Source organism: Oryctolagus cuniculus, chromosome 17 (assembly GCF_964237555.1).
Source record: "Oryctolagus cuniculus chromosome 17, mOryCun1.1, whole genome shotgun sequence".
Lineage (NCBI taxonomy): Eukaryota > Metazoa > Chordata > Mammalia > Lagomorpha > Leporidae > Oryctolagus > Oryctolagus cuniculus.
The window spans coordinates 46,372,550-46,389,049 of record NC_091448.1 but is presented as its reverse complement, the minus strand read 5'-3'; the positions used below and the strand labels follow the sequence as shown (position 1 = coordinate 46,389,049).

General features: G+C 51.8%; 1 protein-coding gene across 2 annotated transcripts in view; it reads right to left on the bottom strand.

Annotated features, from left to right (window-relative positions):
• NXN (nucleoredoxin) overlaps positions 1 to 16,500 on the bottom strand; it is a 162,834-nt gene that overhangs the window by 18,006 nt on the left and 128,328 nt on the right. For both annotated transcript variants that reach the window (XM_002718895.4, XM_051824571.2), the window contains exons 2-5: positions 9,434 to 9,551; positions 7,170 to 7,303; positions 6,607 to 6,707; positions 4,820 to 4,926 (exon numbers count right to left, since the gene is read on the bottom strand). In XM_002718895.4, the coding sequence (XP_002718941.1) occupies positions 4,820 to 4,926; positions 6,607 to 6,707; positions 7,170 to 7,303; positions 9,434 to 9,551 (460 nt within the window). The remainder of the gene's footprint in view (positions 1 to 4,819; positions 4,927 to 6,606; positions 6,708 to 7,169; positions 7,304 to 9,433; positions 9,552 to 16,500) is intronic.

Here is a 16,500-nt window from a genome sequence, read left to right as displayed (position 1 = left end):
CCCATTCTGGACTTTGCTCTGCAATGTCCCAAACCCCTCATTTAAACCATACCCACTCTGTAAGGGCCTGTTCCAGAGCCACCTCCTCCAAGAAGTCCTCTTGGTTCAACAGCTCTAAGATGGTCTCCTCTGAACTCATTAAATGCTAGCTTAAGAAAGGTTCTGAGGGGTAGCCTATGGAATCAGTGGTCAAGGAAGCAGGGACACAAGACATTGTGCTGGGGAGAAACTGGGAACCAGAGGATGAGGAAGCAGGGAATGGGAGAGGCTGGAGTGGAGCCAGGAGAGGAGGGGGCTGAGGGAGGGCCGGCTGCAGGGTGGGGCTGTCGGGGGCCTCAGGGCCCCGAGCAGTGCCTAGGTGAAGCACCCCCTTTTCCCAGTGTGGACTCACTAAGCTCCTGCTTGCCTGGGGACAGGGCCTCTCGGGAGCAGCTTGCCGCTCCTCTAGCTGGGGACCACATACACACTTCTCATCCCCGTGCTGGCCAAGTGCAGGGGCCGCGGGGGGCCGGGCCGGCTCTCGCCCCTGGGGAAATGTCAGTGTGCCAAGGCCTTGTGCACGGTGACACTTATTTGAGCAGCACATGTGGGCTCTCTACACTCCGCGCCTGAGTTCTTCCCCTCTGGAAATCCCATCTCGCCCACTCAAGGACAGCACCGGGCCACCCTTCTAGTTACTTCCCTCAGAGCTCAGCTGCAAGGAGTCTCGAGTGGTTAGTGGGAACTGAAGACATGGAATCCTACACATTTCAATCTGGGCCACCTGTTTTTCCCAAAAATGATTGGAGGAGGCATCATCTAATCCAATAAAAATAGATGAAACTATCACCCTACGGGGAAGGCAAGGAAGAGACTGGAGCTGGGGTCAAGGTGCTGCCAGGAGCGGCGAGCTCTGCAAAGCTGCCAACAGTGGCCACGGCCCTCGACGAAACTCAGGACACACAGCAACCTCCACAAACAAAACCCCACTGCAGCTCAGGAGCAGCTCAGCGCTGGCCGGTGCTACACGGTCACTTCCTGGAAGTGGGATTTCCTAGGTGGATGCTTAGGGCTGCCGAGCCGCACTTTGCCAGCAGTCTGCTTTCGTCCCTGCACTGGGGACTGGTGTATTTTCTGGAGGGGGTGGGGGTGTCCTTTGCAAATGTGATTCTGTGTTTTCATCTGTAAATGATGAAGTTATGCTGAGTGTTTTTTATAACTGTGCTGACAGTGTGTATTCTAAGTTGCCTGCTTCGTGTCTTGGATATATTTTCTACTAAATTGTCTCTCTCTTTTTAAACTGGCATCTGGAGAGAGCTCTTTTTCTAGGAATGATGTTGATTCTTTGCCAAACGTATTACTAACATTGGTTACCTTTGTTTACACTTTTTGATATTTAAAACAATTTTTTTAGGTAGTAGAATAAATTTTTTGTTTTATTTTTCTGAGTCAGTCAACAAATATTCGTTAACTTGTCTGCCTTGTGACCCACACTGAAACTTCCTAAACTTACTGAGAAAACAGAGGTCAGTGCACTTGATCAAGGCCACTCATCTGTAGGTGGGGCCCACTGAGGGGCTGCCAGTGAGTGCGGAAGGGAACAAGGCCAGAATCAACGTCGGGGCCAGGAGCCAGGAGGGGTAGGACAGGTGACTTCCAACCTGGCCTGATTAAGATGCTTCCCAGAGCACTGTGAGGGTGTGCTCCGAGGCCCAACCATGTCGTACAGAGCCATGTTCTGTGCACATTTGTGTAACACACACACACACACACACACACAAGCAGGGGAGATAAGAGATGCAGAATCATGGAGGAAGGGGCTTTGTTAGGGGAGTCGGAGGAGAGGAAGCATCCAACATTGGCTGGTATCTAAGGGGAGTGGAGATTAGAAAAAAAATCCAGGAGGATCCCAAAAATGTTGAAGGGCTGAGGTGGAAAATCCATGGTGACGCGAAGGTCGGGGTGCAGCTGCAGGGAGGCAGAGGCACGGAAGAACGGCCGAGCCGGTGACACTCAGCAAAGACCTGAGTCCTCCCGCCCCCCTGAGGGCCTCCAGTCATAAGCCAGAAACCAAGGCTAAGCAGCAGCCCAGAGGCTGCAATGGCTGGGCGGCACAGTTATAATGTGACAGTCGCCTCTCCTGGAGGGTGCGCAGTCACTCCCGGGGTAGGGACCTGAGTCCCCTGGGCAGTAGGGCAAAGCCCAATCCCACATGGTTTGTGAAGTGCAAACAGCACTGAGGACACACTCCAAACCCTCCGCCCCGCCTGGCCCTGTTCCTCCACAGTCCTTGTGAACATCAAGAGCAGGTCCAGCCCGTGACGTCCAGGCTCCTTCCTCAATACTGTTTCTTGGCAGGGCCTTTGAGCTGATTTTCCTTAATGTTCTCAGCCTTATTGGATCTCCCCAGCGAGGCCAAGTTCCCTACTACAGCCCCCTGGCTCCCAGGGCCTACCCTTCGAGCACTCACAGTTACAGCCAAATCTGTATAATGATTGACTGATTAGGACCAGGCTCCTCTCTGGAACTTTCAGCTCCACAAAGGCAGGAATTTTATCTATTTTCACTTGAGATGAGACGACCAGATTACGTCTCTGATGTCTGGAAGAATGCAATGGTGTCTAGCCGGTCCTCCTTAAGCACTGAGTGAATGAATGAATGAGTGAATGAAGAGACTGAACTCTGACCCCTGCCAAGTGGCGATTCAATTCTCCGCTCAGTGCCACTGGCCCAGGGCCATCCTGACACTCATCTCGAGGAATGCGCTCCTATCCCAAGGCACCCGTATTTTCAGCCTTGCCGCAAGAAAGCATGGGAGGAAGGAAGTCTGTGGCACTTCCTCTAAGTCGCCCGCTTGGGTGCCTTTCCTTCTGGTCCAATAAACGTCACACCACTCCAGCTCTGTTTGGGAAGGGAACTGCTTTCATCCTTGTTATTCACCCAAGGCGTGAGGCCCAGGTTCTCAAGAGGGTAGGCAGATCGAGACTGTGAACACTTAAAGAGTGGTCCCGGGCCTGCAGCAAGGGCCTCACCTGGGAGCTGGCCAGAAAGAGGCTCCCGGCCCCACTGCATCCGCGTCTGCTTTTTCACGGGTCCCCAGGCAATGCTGGGGCACAGCTGAGACTGAGTCACAGATTTAAAATGAAACACTAATGTTCTTGAAACTCCAGCTCCAAAGCCATAGGCTTACTCTAACTGGTGAAGAGCCTAATGGGTTTCCTTACAGGCTGTGGGATTTCTTTCTTTCTTTCTTTCTTTCTTTCTTTCTTTCTTTCTTTCTTTCTTTCTTTCTTTCTTTCTTTCTTTCTTTCTTTCTTTCTCTCTCTCTCTCTCTCTCTCTCTCTCTTTTTTTTTTTTTTTTAAGATTTCTTTCATTATTTTCAAAGTCAGAGTCAGAGAGAAAGAGAATCTTCCATCTGCTGGTTCTCTCCCCAGATGGCCTCACCCATCAGCACTGGGCCAGACCAAAGCCAGGAGCCAGGAGCTTCCCCAGGGTCTCCCACATAGGAGGCAGGAGCCCAAGCCCTTAGACCATTTTCCACCACTTTCCCAGGAGCGTTAGCATGGAGCTGGATTGAAAGTGGAGGAGGTGGGATTTGAACCAGTGCTCATATGGGATGCCGGTATCACAGGCAGTGGTTTTACCCACTATGCCACAATGCCAGCCCCAGGCTATGGGATTTGAGGGTAAATCTTGATTTGTCCTTTTTTCTCCCCCTATTCTAACACAAGGAGCATGGAGAACTCAAATATTAGCTGTATTAGTCCAGGGCAGACTAGGAATTAGTCGTATTGGTAAAAAGGGAATGAGTTCAACTCTTAGAGTGGACAGTTAGTTGCTTCACCAAGGAAAAAACCTGGCTGGGCAAAGACTGGAAAGGTGGAGATGCACACACCATAAAGAATTAACAACTGGGACCAGCACTGTGGCACTGCGGGTAAAGCTGCTGCCTGCTACACCAGCATGCCATATGGTCACAAGTTCATGTCCTGGCTGCTCCACTTCGGATCCAGCTCCCTGCTAATGTGCCTTGGAAAGCAGCGGAGGATGGCCAAGTCCTCGTGTCCCTGCACTCAAGTAGGAGACCCAGAAGAAACTCCAGACTCCTGGCTTCTGCCTGACCCATCACTGGCCGTTGCGGCCATCTGGGGAGTGAATGGGCAGATGGAAGATCTCTCTGTCTCTCCTTCTGTGATTCTGACTTCCAAATAAGTAATAAATCTTAACAACAACAAAGAGTTAGCAACCGTTCGCCTCACCAGGAATCACTTCTGAGCACAGTGACTAATGCTGGACGTCCTAGTTCTCTAGGTTCTCAGGAAGTGTTCTCGCCTGGAGGGGGACGCCCACTCAGCCCTCACCATCAGGCAAGAAGTGCTGCATACACACTAGGCGTTAAAGCTCGATGCCCCCAGCAATTCTCTGCAGCAGGGATTCATTGTGTCCATTTCACAGATAAGGAAACCAAGGCTCAAAGACTCAGAGTAACTGTTGTCTGTCTGACAGTGAAACCCTGTGGGACCGGTTTTTGGCCAAGTCACCTAGCAGCTTGTGCTGCATGGTCCGAGCACGCCAGAGCCCACAGTGCCAGGGGGTGAAAAACTGCTATCGTGCCAGGGCAAGTGTGTATTTTCCTTTCTAAAAGTACAGCTATAATGAGGTATAATTTACATACCATAAAAGTCACTCTGAATAATTTTTAAGATGACGAGGAATGTGAGTATTCCTGGAAATAAAGACGTTCTTTTTCCTCTGAAAGGGAAGCCTGCGATGCAGTGAGCCCAGAAGAGCAGGTCTCCGTGCAAGGAGCCCCATAGAGCCGGGGGCTGGAATGCCTACCTTGGATGCCGTACAGCCGGTTGAGGCGTGACCGCCGGGCCTCATCGGTGTAGGGGACAGCCAGCCAGGGCATCTCGCTGAAGTACTGTTTGAAGGACTCCTCTGACCTATGGTGACACACAGGAAGAACAAGGGTCCGTTAACCCTGAAATACCACCACTGTCCTCATCTGGTACCCCAGTGCACCAGGACTTTTTTTTTTTTTAAAGATTTATTTATTTATTTTAAAGATTTATATGTATGAGAGATCTTCCATCTGCTGGTTCACTCCCCAGATGGCCACAACGGCCAGGCTGGCCAGGCTGAAGCCAGGAGCTTTATCTGGATCTCCCACGTGGGTGGTAGGGGCCCAAACACTTGGGCCATCTTCTGCTGCTTTCCTAGGCCACGAACAGGGAACTGGATTGGAAGTGGAATAGCCAGGACTCGAACCAGCACCCATAAAAGATGCCGGCATCACAGGCAACAGCTTTACAAGATAGGCCACAATATCAGCCATTGGGAATCAAATGTCTAATCTCTATTCTCCTCGAGGCTACGGAAGTGTGCTATTCTGCCAATTCTGATGTTCACCAGGAAGCTACTACTTCTGTAACAGCAGGTGGATCTGGCCTGTGGCACACAGCAGGTTAAGCTGCCACTCATGTGTCAGAGCGCTGGTGTAGGTCCTGGCTGCTCTGCTTCTGATACAGCTCCTGCTAACGCACCGGGCAGCAGTGGATGATGCCCAAGTACATGGCTCCTTGCCACTCATGTGGAGACCTGGATAGCTCCTGGCCCAGACCTGGCTGTCGTAGCCATTGGGAAAATGGAAGATCTCCTCTTTCAAATAAACAATTAAAAAATAAAATTAAATTAAAAAAGGCCAGGCCCCTTCAGTGCCACTCCATGACATCTTACTGATTATATTCACGCCCATCTTTTCATTTCTTACGCAGACTTACTTAGATACACAAAGCCACATTTCCTGTGATACTTCTAATTTGCGCAGGGGACCTGCCGTGCACAGGGCCACATTTAAACCAAGCAGACACCTTTGATTCCACGCATAAGAAACTTGAGGAAATTCACATCTGACCAGGTGACAGAAAGCAGACCAGGGGTTCCATGGGCCTGGGGGGTGGGGTGGAGACTGCCCAAGAAGGTGCGCAAAGGAGCATGGGAACGCTTTACAGCTGGCCCGTGGGATGATGACTACATAGGTGCCTGCCTTACGCAAAGCTCACTGGCCTGGATTCCCAAAAGGATGCGTCTTCCTGTATACGAGCTGTGCTTCAACAGCTTGTTTAGTTTCAAAAACAAAAACAAAAACAAAACAAAAAAAAAAAGGTGACTGCTCCGTCTGGCCTGCCTTCAAGCTTGCCCCACTTACACGTGCTGAGATAGGAGCTAGGGCAAAGCGGAGCAGAACCGCGGGCCAAAAACCCAGCACGCTTATTCTTAATGTGTTGTATATACATATTAATGGTAATACTAGTACGCAAACAGTACTTTATACTTTGTGTATCTATGTGGGTGCAAGCTGTTGAAATCTTTACTTAGTATATACTAAGTGGGTCTTCTGTATATAAAAATAATTAAAAATGAATATTAATGAAGAATGGGATGGGAGAGGGAGTAGGAGATGCGGATGGGAGGATGATTATGGGGGGGGGGGAACCACTATAATCCAAAAGTTGTACTTTCGAAATTTATACTTATTAAAAAAAGTTGGAAAGAAAGGTAAGGCAGAAGAGATGGCCGTTAACCACCGACCGAAGAGGAAGCCGCTTCCTCGCACGCCTTACCTGTCCGCACTGACGAAGATGATCTCGAACTTCTGGCCTGCTTCCTTGATCTTGCGGTAGGACTCCACCAGGACCCGGGTGAGGCTCCGGCAGGGTGGACACTGAAAGGCAACAGCAGGCCCCTGCTGTGGGACGCACCGTCTCTGTCTCCCAGCCTCTGTCTCCCCTCAGAGGCCTGGAGGCAGACAGCAAAACCCTGTTTGCCAAAGAGGTGAAAATAAACTTGCCTCTCCTAATGGCAAGCACTCAGCACGGGTTCCTCCCAGCCCACAAAGGGGGCACCAGCGGACAGCATTTCAAACAACCCCCGACAAACCTCCCTGCCCCAGAAGTCTGATCCGAAGGGGTGAGGAGGAACATTCTTTTAGATCAGTGACAGTCAGTCATTTTCTTGCGGCCGTGGCTATCATCGTCACAACAGTACGTGCTGACTGCATCAGGCAAGGAGGCATGAAGGCCAGGAGATTCCTGCCTGAGCAGTCACACCTCCAGAGGCCAGCCACGCGGGGCCTGGTGGTGACATGGCTGCTGTCTTCTGTGTGGACTGAGAGGGGTCCACTCACCCAGTGCGCAGAGAAGTAGACGCCCACGTGCGACCCCTCCAGGCTGCTGCTCTCCAGGGACTGCCCGTTATTTCTAAGCAAGGGCCCTGCAATGACTTCCCTGAAAGGCTTGGGCCCCCAGGGGAATTCCAGACCTGAAATAGGAAACAGATGGTGAGAATGTTAAAACTCCTCATTACAGCCAGATGCCTCGGACCCAGGAGGCTCAGAGCCGCAGGCAAGACAGCTTTATCACCAAACAGTGTTTATGTCAACACACCCACAGGACCTGTAGCTATGACAGGAATAAAAGTAGAACTCAAGCCTGGCAGAGCCCTACCTACCCTAGGGCAGTTTCCAAACCTGCATGACCACCAGGTCTGTCTCGGATGCCCAGGCCCCGTCCCTCATCCTGGGGCTCAGCCGCATGGCTGAAGATGTATGACCAGAACAAAACACTACAGGCTCCCCCATCTGGTGATAGGGCCAGGTCTGGGAAAATCGCCACCTGGGATGCAGACCACGGTTCAGCCACAGCCCTAGCATCTCAATGGATCCTCAACTCTGACTGCACTTTAGACTCAGCTGGGAGACCCACAAATATGCTCCTGTGCCCCACTTCGCCCCAAGATTCTGCTTCAACGGGTCTGGGTTGGGGCTCAAGGGCCAAGGGAGAGTATGAGTCTAATATAAAGAAAGGGTAAAATCCACCCACCTGGGGCCACGCTGTGGCGCAATGGGTTAACGCCCTGGCCTAAAGCTCCTGCATCCTATATGGGTGCCGGTTCGAGACCCGGCTGCTGCACTTCTGATCCAGCTCTCTGTTATGGCTTGGGAAAGCAGTAGAAGATGGCCCAAGTGCTTGGGCCCCTGCACCCGCGTGGGAGACCCAGAAGAAGCCCCTGGCTCATGGCTTCAAATCAGCGCAGCTCCGGCCATTGCCACCAATTGGGGAGTGAACCAGCAGATGGAAAACCCTCTCTCTCTCTCTCTCTCTCTCTCTCTCTCTCTCTCTCTCTGCCTCTTTTCTCTCTGTGTAACTCTGACTTTCAAATAAATAAATAAATCTTTAAAAAAAAAATACATGGGTACTTCAAACAGTTCATAGGAAATGGAATTAAAAGATAAGGTTTTTTTAAAAATAAAAAATCCACCCAACCCACACACACAGCCAACATTCTGACCACACTCAAGCTCCAGGGAGAGTAACACGCCCCCAGCTCAACAGAATGGGGTTTCCTCACAGGGCAGTCCAGGTCCCACTGCCTCAAAATCATCTGGGGGTTCAGGGTTGGGAGGAAGGAGCACAGAATGGGTACAAAAGCCCACACTGAAGCTCTCGGGCAGGGCTGGGGAATGTGCACTTGTAGAGTTGTGTATGTCGCTGCTTAAACTTGAATGGATACAGATGCGTTCTATCAAGCTCCAGTTCCTTGCAACAGACTCAAATCTGGACAATCTGTGACCAGGGTTGAATCCTCCAAGTGGATCCGTAGTGATGGACAGCCCTTTCACCACTGCAGTGCAAAGGGGAAAGCAGCAGGGCACAGCCACCAAGCAGCCTCCCAGGTGCCTGCCTGGTGGGTCAATAAGCCCAAGAGCAGCAGCCAAGACATGAACCAGCGCCCCTCCATATGGGATGCCAGGGCCGCAGGCCGAGGTTTAGCCTACTATGCCACAGTGCCAGCCCCAAAAGCTGAGGGTTTTTCAGATTCTACCTCTTTTGGCCCACAAGTTAAAGCCCCCCACCACCACAAAAGGGGCATTCTGATGCCTTTGAAAAACAGCCCTGGGGGCCAGCACTGTGGCGTAGCAGTGCCGGCATCCTATATGGATGCCGGTTCAAGTACCAGCTGCTCCACTTCCAATCAAGCTCTCTGCTACAGCCTGGGGAAGCAGTCAAAGATGGCCCAAGTCTTTGGGCCCCTGTACCCGCGTAGGAGACCCAGAAGAAGCTCCTGGCTCCTGGCTTTGGATTGGCGCAGCTCCAGCCATTGTGGCCAATTGGGGAGTGAACCAGCAGATGGAAGATCTCTCTCTCTCTCTGCTTCTCCTTCTCTCTCTGTGTAACTTTGACTTTCAAATAAATAAATAAATCTTTTTTTTTGAAAAAAATCTTAGCCCTGGCCTATAGAGCATTCTAATTTCATCAAGTCTGTCTTCTATAGCCACGTAAACCCACTTGCACACATTTCACTGATAGCCCCTCTAGCAACGAGGAGGAGAGTGGGGAACAAGAATGGAAGGGGAAGTTGGGAAACAGGGCAGACACGCTGAGGAATTACCTTCCGGGTCATCACGGATCACCAGCAGCCCATTCCTGCACACGACCTTCCCAGTGGTGGCGTCTAGGAATATTAGCGACGGAATGTTGGAAATTCGGTACTTGTTCCAAAGTTTAAGCTGTCAGAGGAAAAGTAAAAGAAGGAGGTTGGTCCAAAGCAGGCTAATGAAGGGTTCCTGTGAGCCCCTGAGGCCCGAGGGGCAGATGAACACAGACGCACTGAAGTACGCATAGAGGGAAACGGAGCAAAGCTGGGCCAAGGGGCCAAGTTAACTTCAGTTGCATGGGCCCCTGTGGTCTCTGGTCTGTGACAGTGCAGGTGCTCGCGAGGCCCACCCAGGCTCCAGCCTCCACACAGGCTGGCGGAAGATCACACTTACTCTCTCCTTCCTCCCCTTGGGGGCGTATTCTCTGAGTATTCTCCTGCACTCAGGGTGAGAAGGAAGGGGCTTTTCCTGGGGCCTCTGCTGCCAGCAGGTCATAGCAGCCACTTGCTCCCTCGCTTCCCTGACCTGCTGTGCCCCTTTAGCGCTTGGGCAGAAGGGTCAGGCTTTGCAGTGGAAGACCAAGGAGTTCCAATCTGCCCCTCTCCCCACTCCACCAGGTGCCTGCACTTGGAAAACCCCAGTCACTATGGCTGGGTGCCGTTTGGCCTGCCAAACACCAGGGAGGCAACATCCTGAGCCAGCCCCAACCCTCAGCTCTCGGTGCCACTCTCAACAACCCCCACCTACTGGCAGGGTCCCAGGTCCAGGGTCTCAGGAGTCGTGAAGGCAAGAGCCCTGAGCTGGAAGCCAAGAGAGTCATGAGCCACCTGAGGACATTTCAGGGACTGACCACATCTACTTCCACAGGGACACTGGATGGCCCTGCTGTGCAGCTGCGGACACTGTCTCGCTTTAGGAAGTAGCCAATATGATATGCCCGCAGAACAACGAAACCGCCCAGGGACGTACTGCTTGAGATGTGTTCCCATCACTAGGTGACCTGCCACTGTGTGTGCAGTCTCCCTTGAAGGCCCACTTCCACAGGGGGAACATGCCTAGGTGGCTCCCTGGGTGCCCTGGAACTTAATTACCAAGCCCACAAAGCAACATCATTAAATGAGATGTCTTAGCAACATACCTCCAGAACAGACAGCTCCAGGGCCCCTTATGAGGCCAGGGAGCTGGGGGACCCCCTGCTGGGGGCCCAGAGAGAAGGCTGCTGCCCGAGCACTGACAGAACAGGACACAGAGGTGTCCTGCACGCAGCAGAGGGAAATGCCCACGAGGCTGGGACCAGCACTGCTTTTTATTCTATTGCAAACAGGAAAGGAGCAGGCCAGGGGATCTGCTGAGAAAGGCAGGGAGGGTTAGGGGACTCCACCCCCAGCCTCAAACCGGGTGGGCCTCACATTTCTGGGGGCTCACAAGCCCAGCCTGAGAGCAAGAGCAGCTCTGCACCTAGTTTCCAATGGCCGGGATTGCACCATCGCAGAGACCTGACTGGGCATTCAGATCAAACATTCTTAAGAGCAGAGCTGTCTCAACCCCAGGATAAGACAATCCTGCTGGTGGGATTAGCCTCGGAAGTATCCTGTGCAAGGGTCCAGCCAGGTTAATTTAAAAACCAAAAAAAAAAAAAAAAAGGGGGGGGGGGAGATTAAGATTGTTACGTTTTTCTTGTTGAAAAAGTAATTCCAGGATGGCGGGAGTAACCACTGGGGAAAAAAACGGGAGACGTGGCAAGCCACAAAAAATTGACGTAAAAATCACCCATGACTCACCACTTAGGAAAGCTCAGCCCACTTCATATTCCCACCAGTGGCAAAGGAGAGCCCACTTCCCAGTGTCCTCACTAGCATTGTCACAGAGGTTAGCTTTCCCAATTTGATATATCCCAGGCTTGTCTTTCCTTGTAGATGTTCAGGAGATACTGCGTTATAAACATTATTCTCCACCCGTCCCCCACAGTGTGGCTTACGTCTGGTGAGTGCTGAATTTCACTCAATGGATAGAGAGCAACGGAGCACCTACTGTGCGCATGGCACAAGAAAGATCAAGGCAAAGTCATGGCCCTCATGGAGCTTCTACACTAGTGGGAGGGAGGGAGGGAGGAAGAGACAAGCGAGACCATGAATAGGAGAGTCATGTCAGAACAGGCAATACAACAGGTCCAGAGCAAAGCACGACACGCATCTGAGAGTGTGCTCTGGGGGAGGGCCTCTCCGAGGAAACGTCCGGGAGCTCAGGCCTTCAGGTGGAACCCAGCAAGTCGGGGGCCCTGTGCGGGGGCCGGGAGGCTGCCTGCAAAGCCTGGCCGGGGGGGGGGGGGGGGCAGGGCAGCCTGGGACAGGGGCTGTGAAGAGGTCAAGGGGCACTCATGGACCGGATCTTTAAGGCCCTGTATAGACTGGGGTAAAGACAATGGGGTTTTATTCTAAGAGTAATAGGAAGCTACTGAGGCTATCGGGAGAGTGGTATGACCTGACTCACGGCTTAAAAGGTCACTGCGGCAGCTGGGAAGGAAGAGACCGCGGGGGAAGAGGAGGAAAGGCGGGAGAACAACTGGAGAGGCTAAACGGCCTGGGCAGGGCGTGGGAGCAGACGTGGGCCTCAGGGACAGCAGCAGACGGAGGGCACGATCTTAAAAATAAAAAAAAAATAAAAAGATTTAAAAGACAGAGTGACCCAGGGAGAGGAGAAGGAGCTGCTGGTTCACTCCTGAAATGCCTGGAATGGCCAGGGCTGGGCCAGGCTGAAGCCAGGAGCCAGGAGCTCCATCCAAGTCTCCCATGTGGGTGTGAGTGTCAGAGGCCCAGGGACCTGGGCCATCATCTGCTGCTTGCCCGGGCGCATTAGCAGGGGGCTGGAGGGGATGTGGAGCAGCCTCAGGACAGGGTCTATTGTGAAGAGAATCAATAGGGTAAACAGAGAGATTGAACAGAGAGAGAAAGACCAAGGAAACACCTGGGTTAGGGCTTCAGCAAGTATGTCTAGGACGGTCCCACTAACCAAGGACAAGGAGAGAGGGGCACGTCTGAGGGGGAAAAACCAAGACTGGATGGGACAATCTTGCGGTGCCTGGTAGACGTGCCCCAAGCGGAGATCTCAAGTAGGCTTCTGGGTTATAAATCTGGAGTGTGGCAAGGATGGAGCCTGGGATCTCAACCAGGGATCAATGACTAGAAGGTATTTAAGGTCATGGCTCTGCCTTGATCATCTGCCTTGATCCTGATCTCTGCCTGAGATCATCCAAGGAGAGGACAGGGCTACGGAAGAGACCCCAGGGTGGAGCAGGAACCAAGGACACAGAGGGTGTCTGGAGTGGAGCACAGAGAAGTGGGGGTGGAGGGATGAAGACACTGGTGTCCCGGGGGTAAGGGGACACACTTTGGGGAGGAGAGGTTAGATAGTGCTGGGATGCTGAGTAAATGACAGAGAGCTGACCACAGAACACAGCCAACAGAGGCACACAGGGGTCTGGGCAGCAGGGGCACAGAATGGGGAGGGAGGAGCGGGGTGGGGGGAGAGCGGCAGGCAGACAAGGGGCAGAGGGAGCAAGGACGTGGACACACAACGCTCTAAGGGCCCCTGAAATGGGGCTGCAGCTGTGAAAACCACGAGGAGTTTAGGTCAGAGGCAGGAAGTTTTAAAGATGCTACAACATCTGCTGAGTGAGATAACCCAGAGGAGAGAGGAAAGACTGGTGAGAGGGAGAAGTCGAAGAACGTGAACGGGCAAGAAGGTGAGAACCAGGCGAAAACAGCTGATTTGTGATCTACGCTCTTAGCTCAAAGTAGTTCTCAGTCCGAGCAGAAGGCAGAACCATTTCCAAGCAAAGATTACCGTCTTTCCAATGGCTATGCCATTTCTTTTCTTAAGGAACTGGCACTTCCAAAACAGCACGGAGGAGCAAACATCCTCATCTTCCACCTGACTACAGCTGATGTGTCTTTAAAATCTCACTCTCAACTGAAACATAAGCCATCGGTTTGACACAGATACTCCTTAGTATTTATCCCATGCGTCCCACCATCCTATATACAGGATACCTATTAAGACTTAAACTGAGCAATAAATATACCATTTATGGTAACCTTGAAATAAATATTATGTTGTTGAAATATTCACAAAATTCACTAGGATCCTATCTTCCCTGGGGCTTGGGGTTCCCACCAGCAAATGATATCCTAAAACAGGCCCCTCCTTTTGTGTAGCACTTGTGCTACCCAAAGCAAACTGCAGTCCGTGAGCCTCACACCCAAACCTGGCCAATGCGACATGATTATGACAGAGTGGTCTGCGTGCGGGCACCACATCCTCACTGAGGCGCCAGCGTGTGCGTGGCTCTTGCTCAGCTGTTCTTAAACCAGGGGTGGTGAGACTCTAAATACCGAGGAGACACGCTGTCTGCTCCTTGCCATGGAAGGAAGAACCCAATCTCTCCTGGATCCCTCATGCTGGCAAAAAGACTTTTAATACCCACCCCTGCAGTGTCCCAAATCACAACAGATATATCTTCTTGAATCGTCATGGCAGAGGTAAGAAACTGTAGCACCAGGACTCCATCTCCTCCCTCCCTGCCTAAGGACACTCCGCTTCCTTTCCCAGGGGGTCTCAGGAAGAGAGCAGCTCTTGGCTCGTGCTTTCTCCATTTGTGATGAGATCTTTGTTTCCAAGTAAAAGTCCACGGTTGGGGGTGGGGTGGGGCGGGGAATGTGGCTACTGACTCACGTCTGAAAAGCTGATCCTTTTATAGATTAACCCACTGTGATCTAACATTGGTTTATCTAGGAACTGACGCCATTCATCCGCGAGCTTTGTCTGTGGGATGGCATGGAACCGTCTTTCTCAGGCTGCAGCATTAAGGTTACTTGGCTCTGAAAAACAGCGCAAGACACAGGCATGGTCGTCCCAACCCCAGCAACTTCCACACGTGGCCCGGAAGCTGACTCTGATGTCAGAGAAGTCACCGAGGCCTGCTTTGAGGACGCCGCTATGCCGACGGAAATGGGAAAAGCTCAAGTTTAAAGAAACTCATCACCCCTGTGCCTTTGTGAGTGTGGACGTGGTATCTCAAGTCCACTAAAGGTTTTCAAAAAGGCCTCTGAAAACAGTGTTTCATACCCATTTTTGGGTCACCTTTGAAGATAAAAGCTACGGATCCTTTCACCACAGAAAAATGCACATACACAAAAAAGTCTGTGTGTAATTTTACAGAGTTCATGAATCCCTTGAAGCCTGTTAGTGGGACCTGTCTGATCACAGAAGGTCTGTGGACCCTGCATAAAGACCCCCTTGCCTTAAGAGTTCATTTTAGTGCAATCTTGGCCTTGATTCAATTGGGGGAGCTACAATACTGCCCCATTTTTATTCCTACGATTAAAACTTCCTCCAGGGGCTGGCATTGTGGGTGAAGCTGCTGCCTGCAATTCTGCATCCTGTAGGCACCGTTTTGTGTCCCAGCTGCTCCATTTCTGATTCAGCTCCCTGCTAAAGACCTGGGAAAGCAGTGGAAGATGGTCCAAGTGTTTGGGCCCCTGCACCCACATGAGAGACTTGAGGAAGGTTTTAGCTTCGGCTTAGTCCAGCCCTGGCCGTTGCAGTCATCTAAGGAGTGAACCTGCAGATGGAAGCTAGCTCTCTCCCTCTCTCTTTCTCTCCCTCTCTCTCTGTAGCTCTTTCAAATAATAGGCTTTCTTTGAAAAATTGTTTAAAAATTGCTCCAGTAAAATCAGTATTTGTCTAAAACCTAAGAGGAGGCCACAGTGCAAAAAGCTCACTATTGGCGTAGGTGTTAAGTGGAGGCTAAGATATCAGCTGGGACACCGGCATCCCATATTGGAACACCTGGGTTCAAGTCCTAGCTCCTGCTAATGCACACCCTGGGAGGTAGCCGGTGATGGCTCAAGTGTTTGGGCCTCTGCTACCCATGTGGGAGATCTGGATGGAGTTCCTAGATCCTGACCAGGCTGTTACATGCATCTGGGGAGTGAACCAGCAGTTGGGAACTCTCTCTCAAATAGATATTTTTGTTTTTTAAACTCCTCATCCTGCTGCAGCTAAACCTCCTAAACTCATTCAGGGCTGATGACTACCTGTGGTCTCTAACTCGCCCCTTTGCCTTCAGGATGGTGAATACCAGACCCACCCAGGACTGAGCACCAAGTACCCCCCCCTTTTTTTTAAAGCATCCCCAATATATGAATTCACTTTCTTCCTTGGCACATTCTATCACAGAAGAACACTTAATCCTCAGGGTCTCCTCCTTCAGGGGGAAGAAACACGGTAGGGTAGAAAGAAAAAGGCTTCCAATGGGGTTGGGCTGACATGCGGGCCCTGTGCCTTGTTACTTGCAGGAGGTGAGCTGGTACCAGAGTTTGCAGGCCACGTGCCCTCTCGGTGCACGGTAACACCCGCATCACAGGCACGGCATGCAGCTGAACCAAGAGGACGCCTGTGGAGACAACTGTGGCCCCCAAAGCATTGTGCACATGGGATGTATCACTCGTACTTGAATTTGATTTATGGCTATTTCTCCCTTGTCTTGTCAGCATTCCCTTCAAAAAGGGAAATTCTCCTGCCAGCTGCTTTAAAGCCACTCAATCAGTCGTGTAGATAGTGGGCTGCAGACAACACCGTGCAGCGAACGGGGATTTCCTTCGGCAGCACATGGCGTGTGCCACGAGAACCTCTGCAAAGCGCATGCGTCCTCGGATTTGGGCCTGTTTGATGTGGCCTGTTGGCCGTCTCCGCTCTCCTCATGCCCTCACCCCCGTGTTTAGATCTGCAGATCTTAAAAGCGCATCTGGAATATTTTTTCAGATGAGTTCTGTGGGTTCTGCTTTTCTCTGAAATGAAGAGGACGCCTACCCCACACATCTGATTCGGCAGCATTTCCCCACCTTCTGGCCTGGACGACTAACGCACGAAGCACGCTGCCATCGACTGCAAAGGCGCGTGGCAGGCAGGAGGGGCTGAGTCAGCCGGCTGCCACTGCAGCAGCTCGGAACCGCGGGCAGCGGAGGGCAGGAGCTCACGTTCCACCGGCCCAGGGAGGTTTCTGAAAAGGCTAACGGTGACT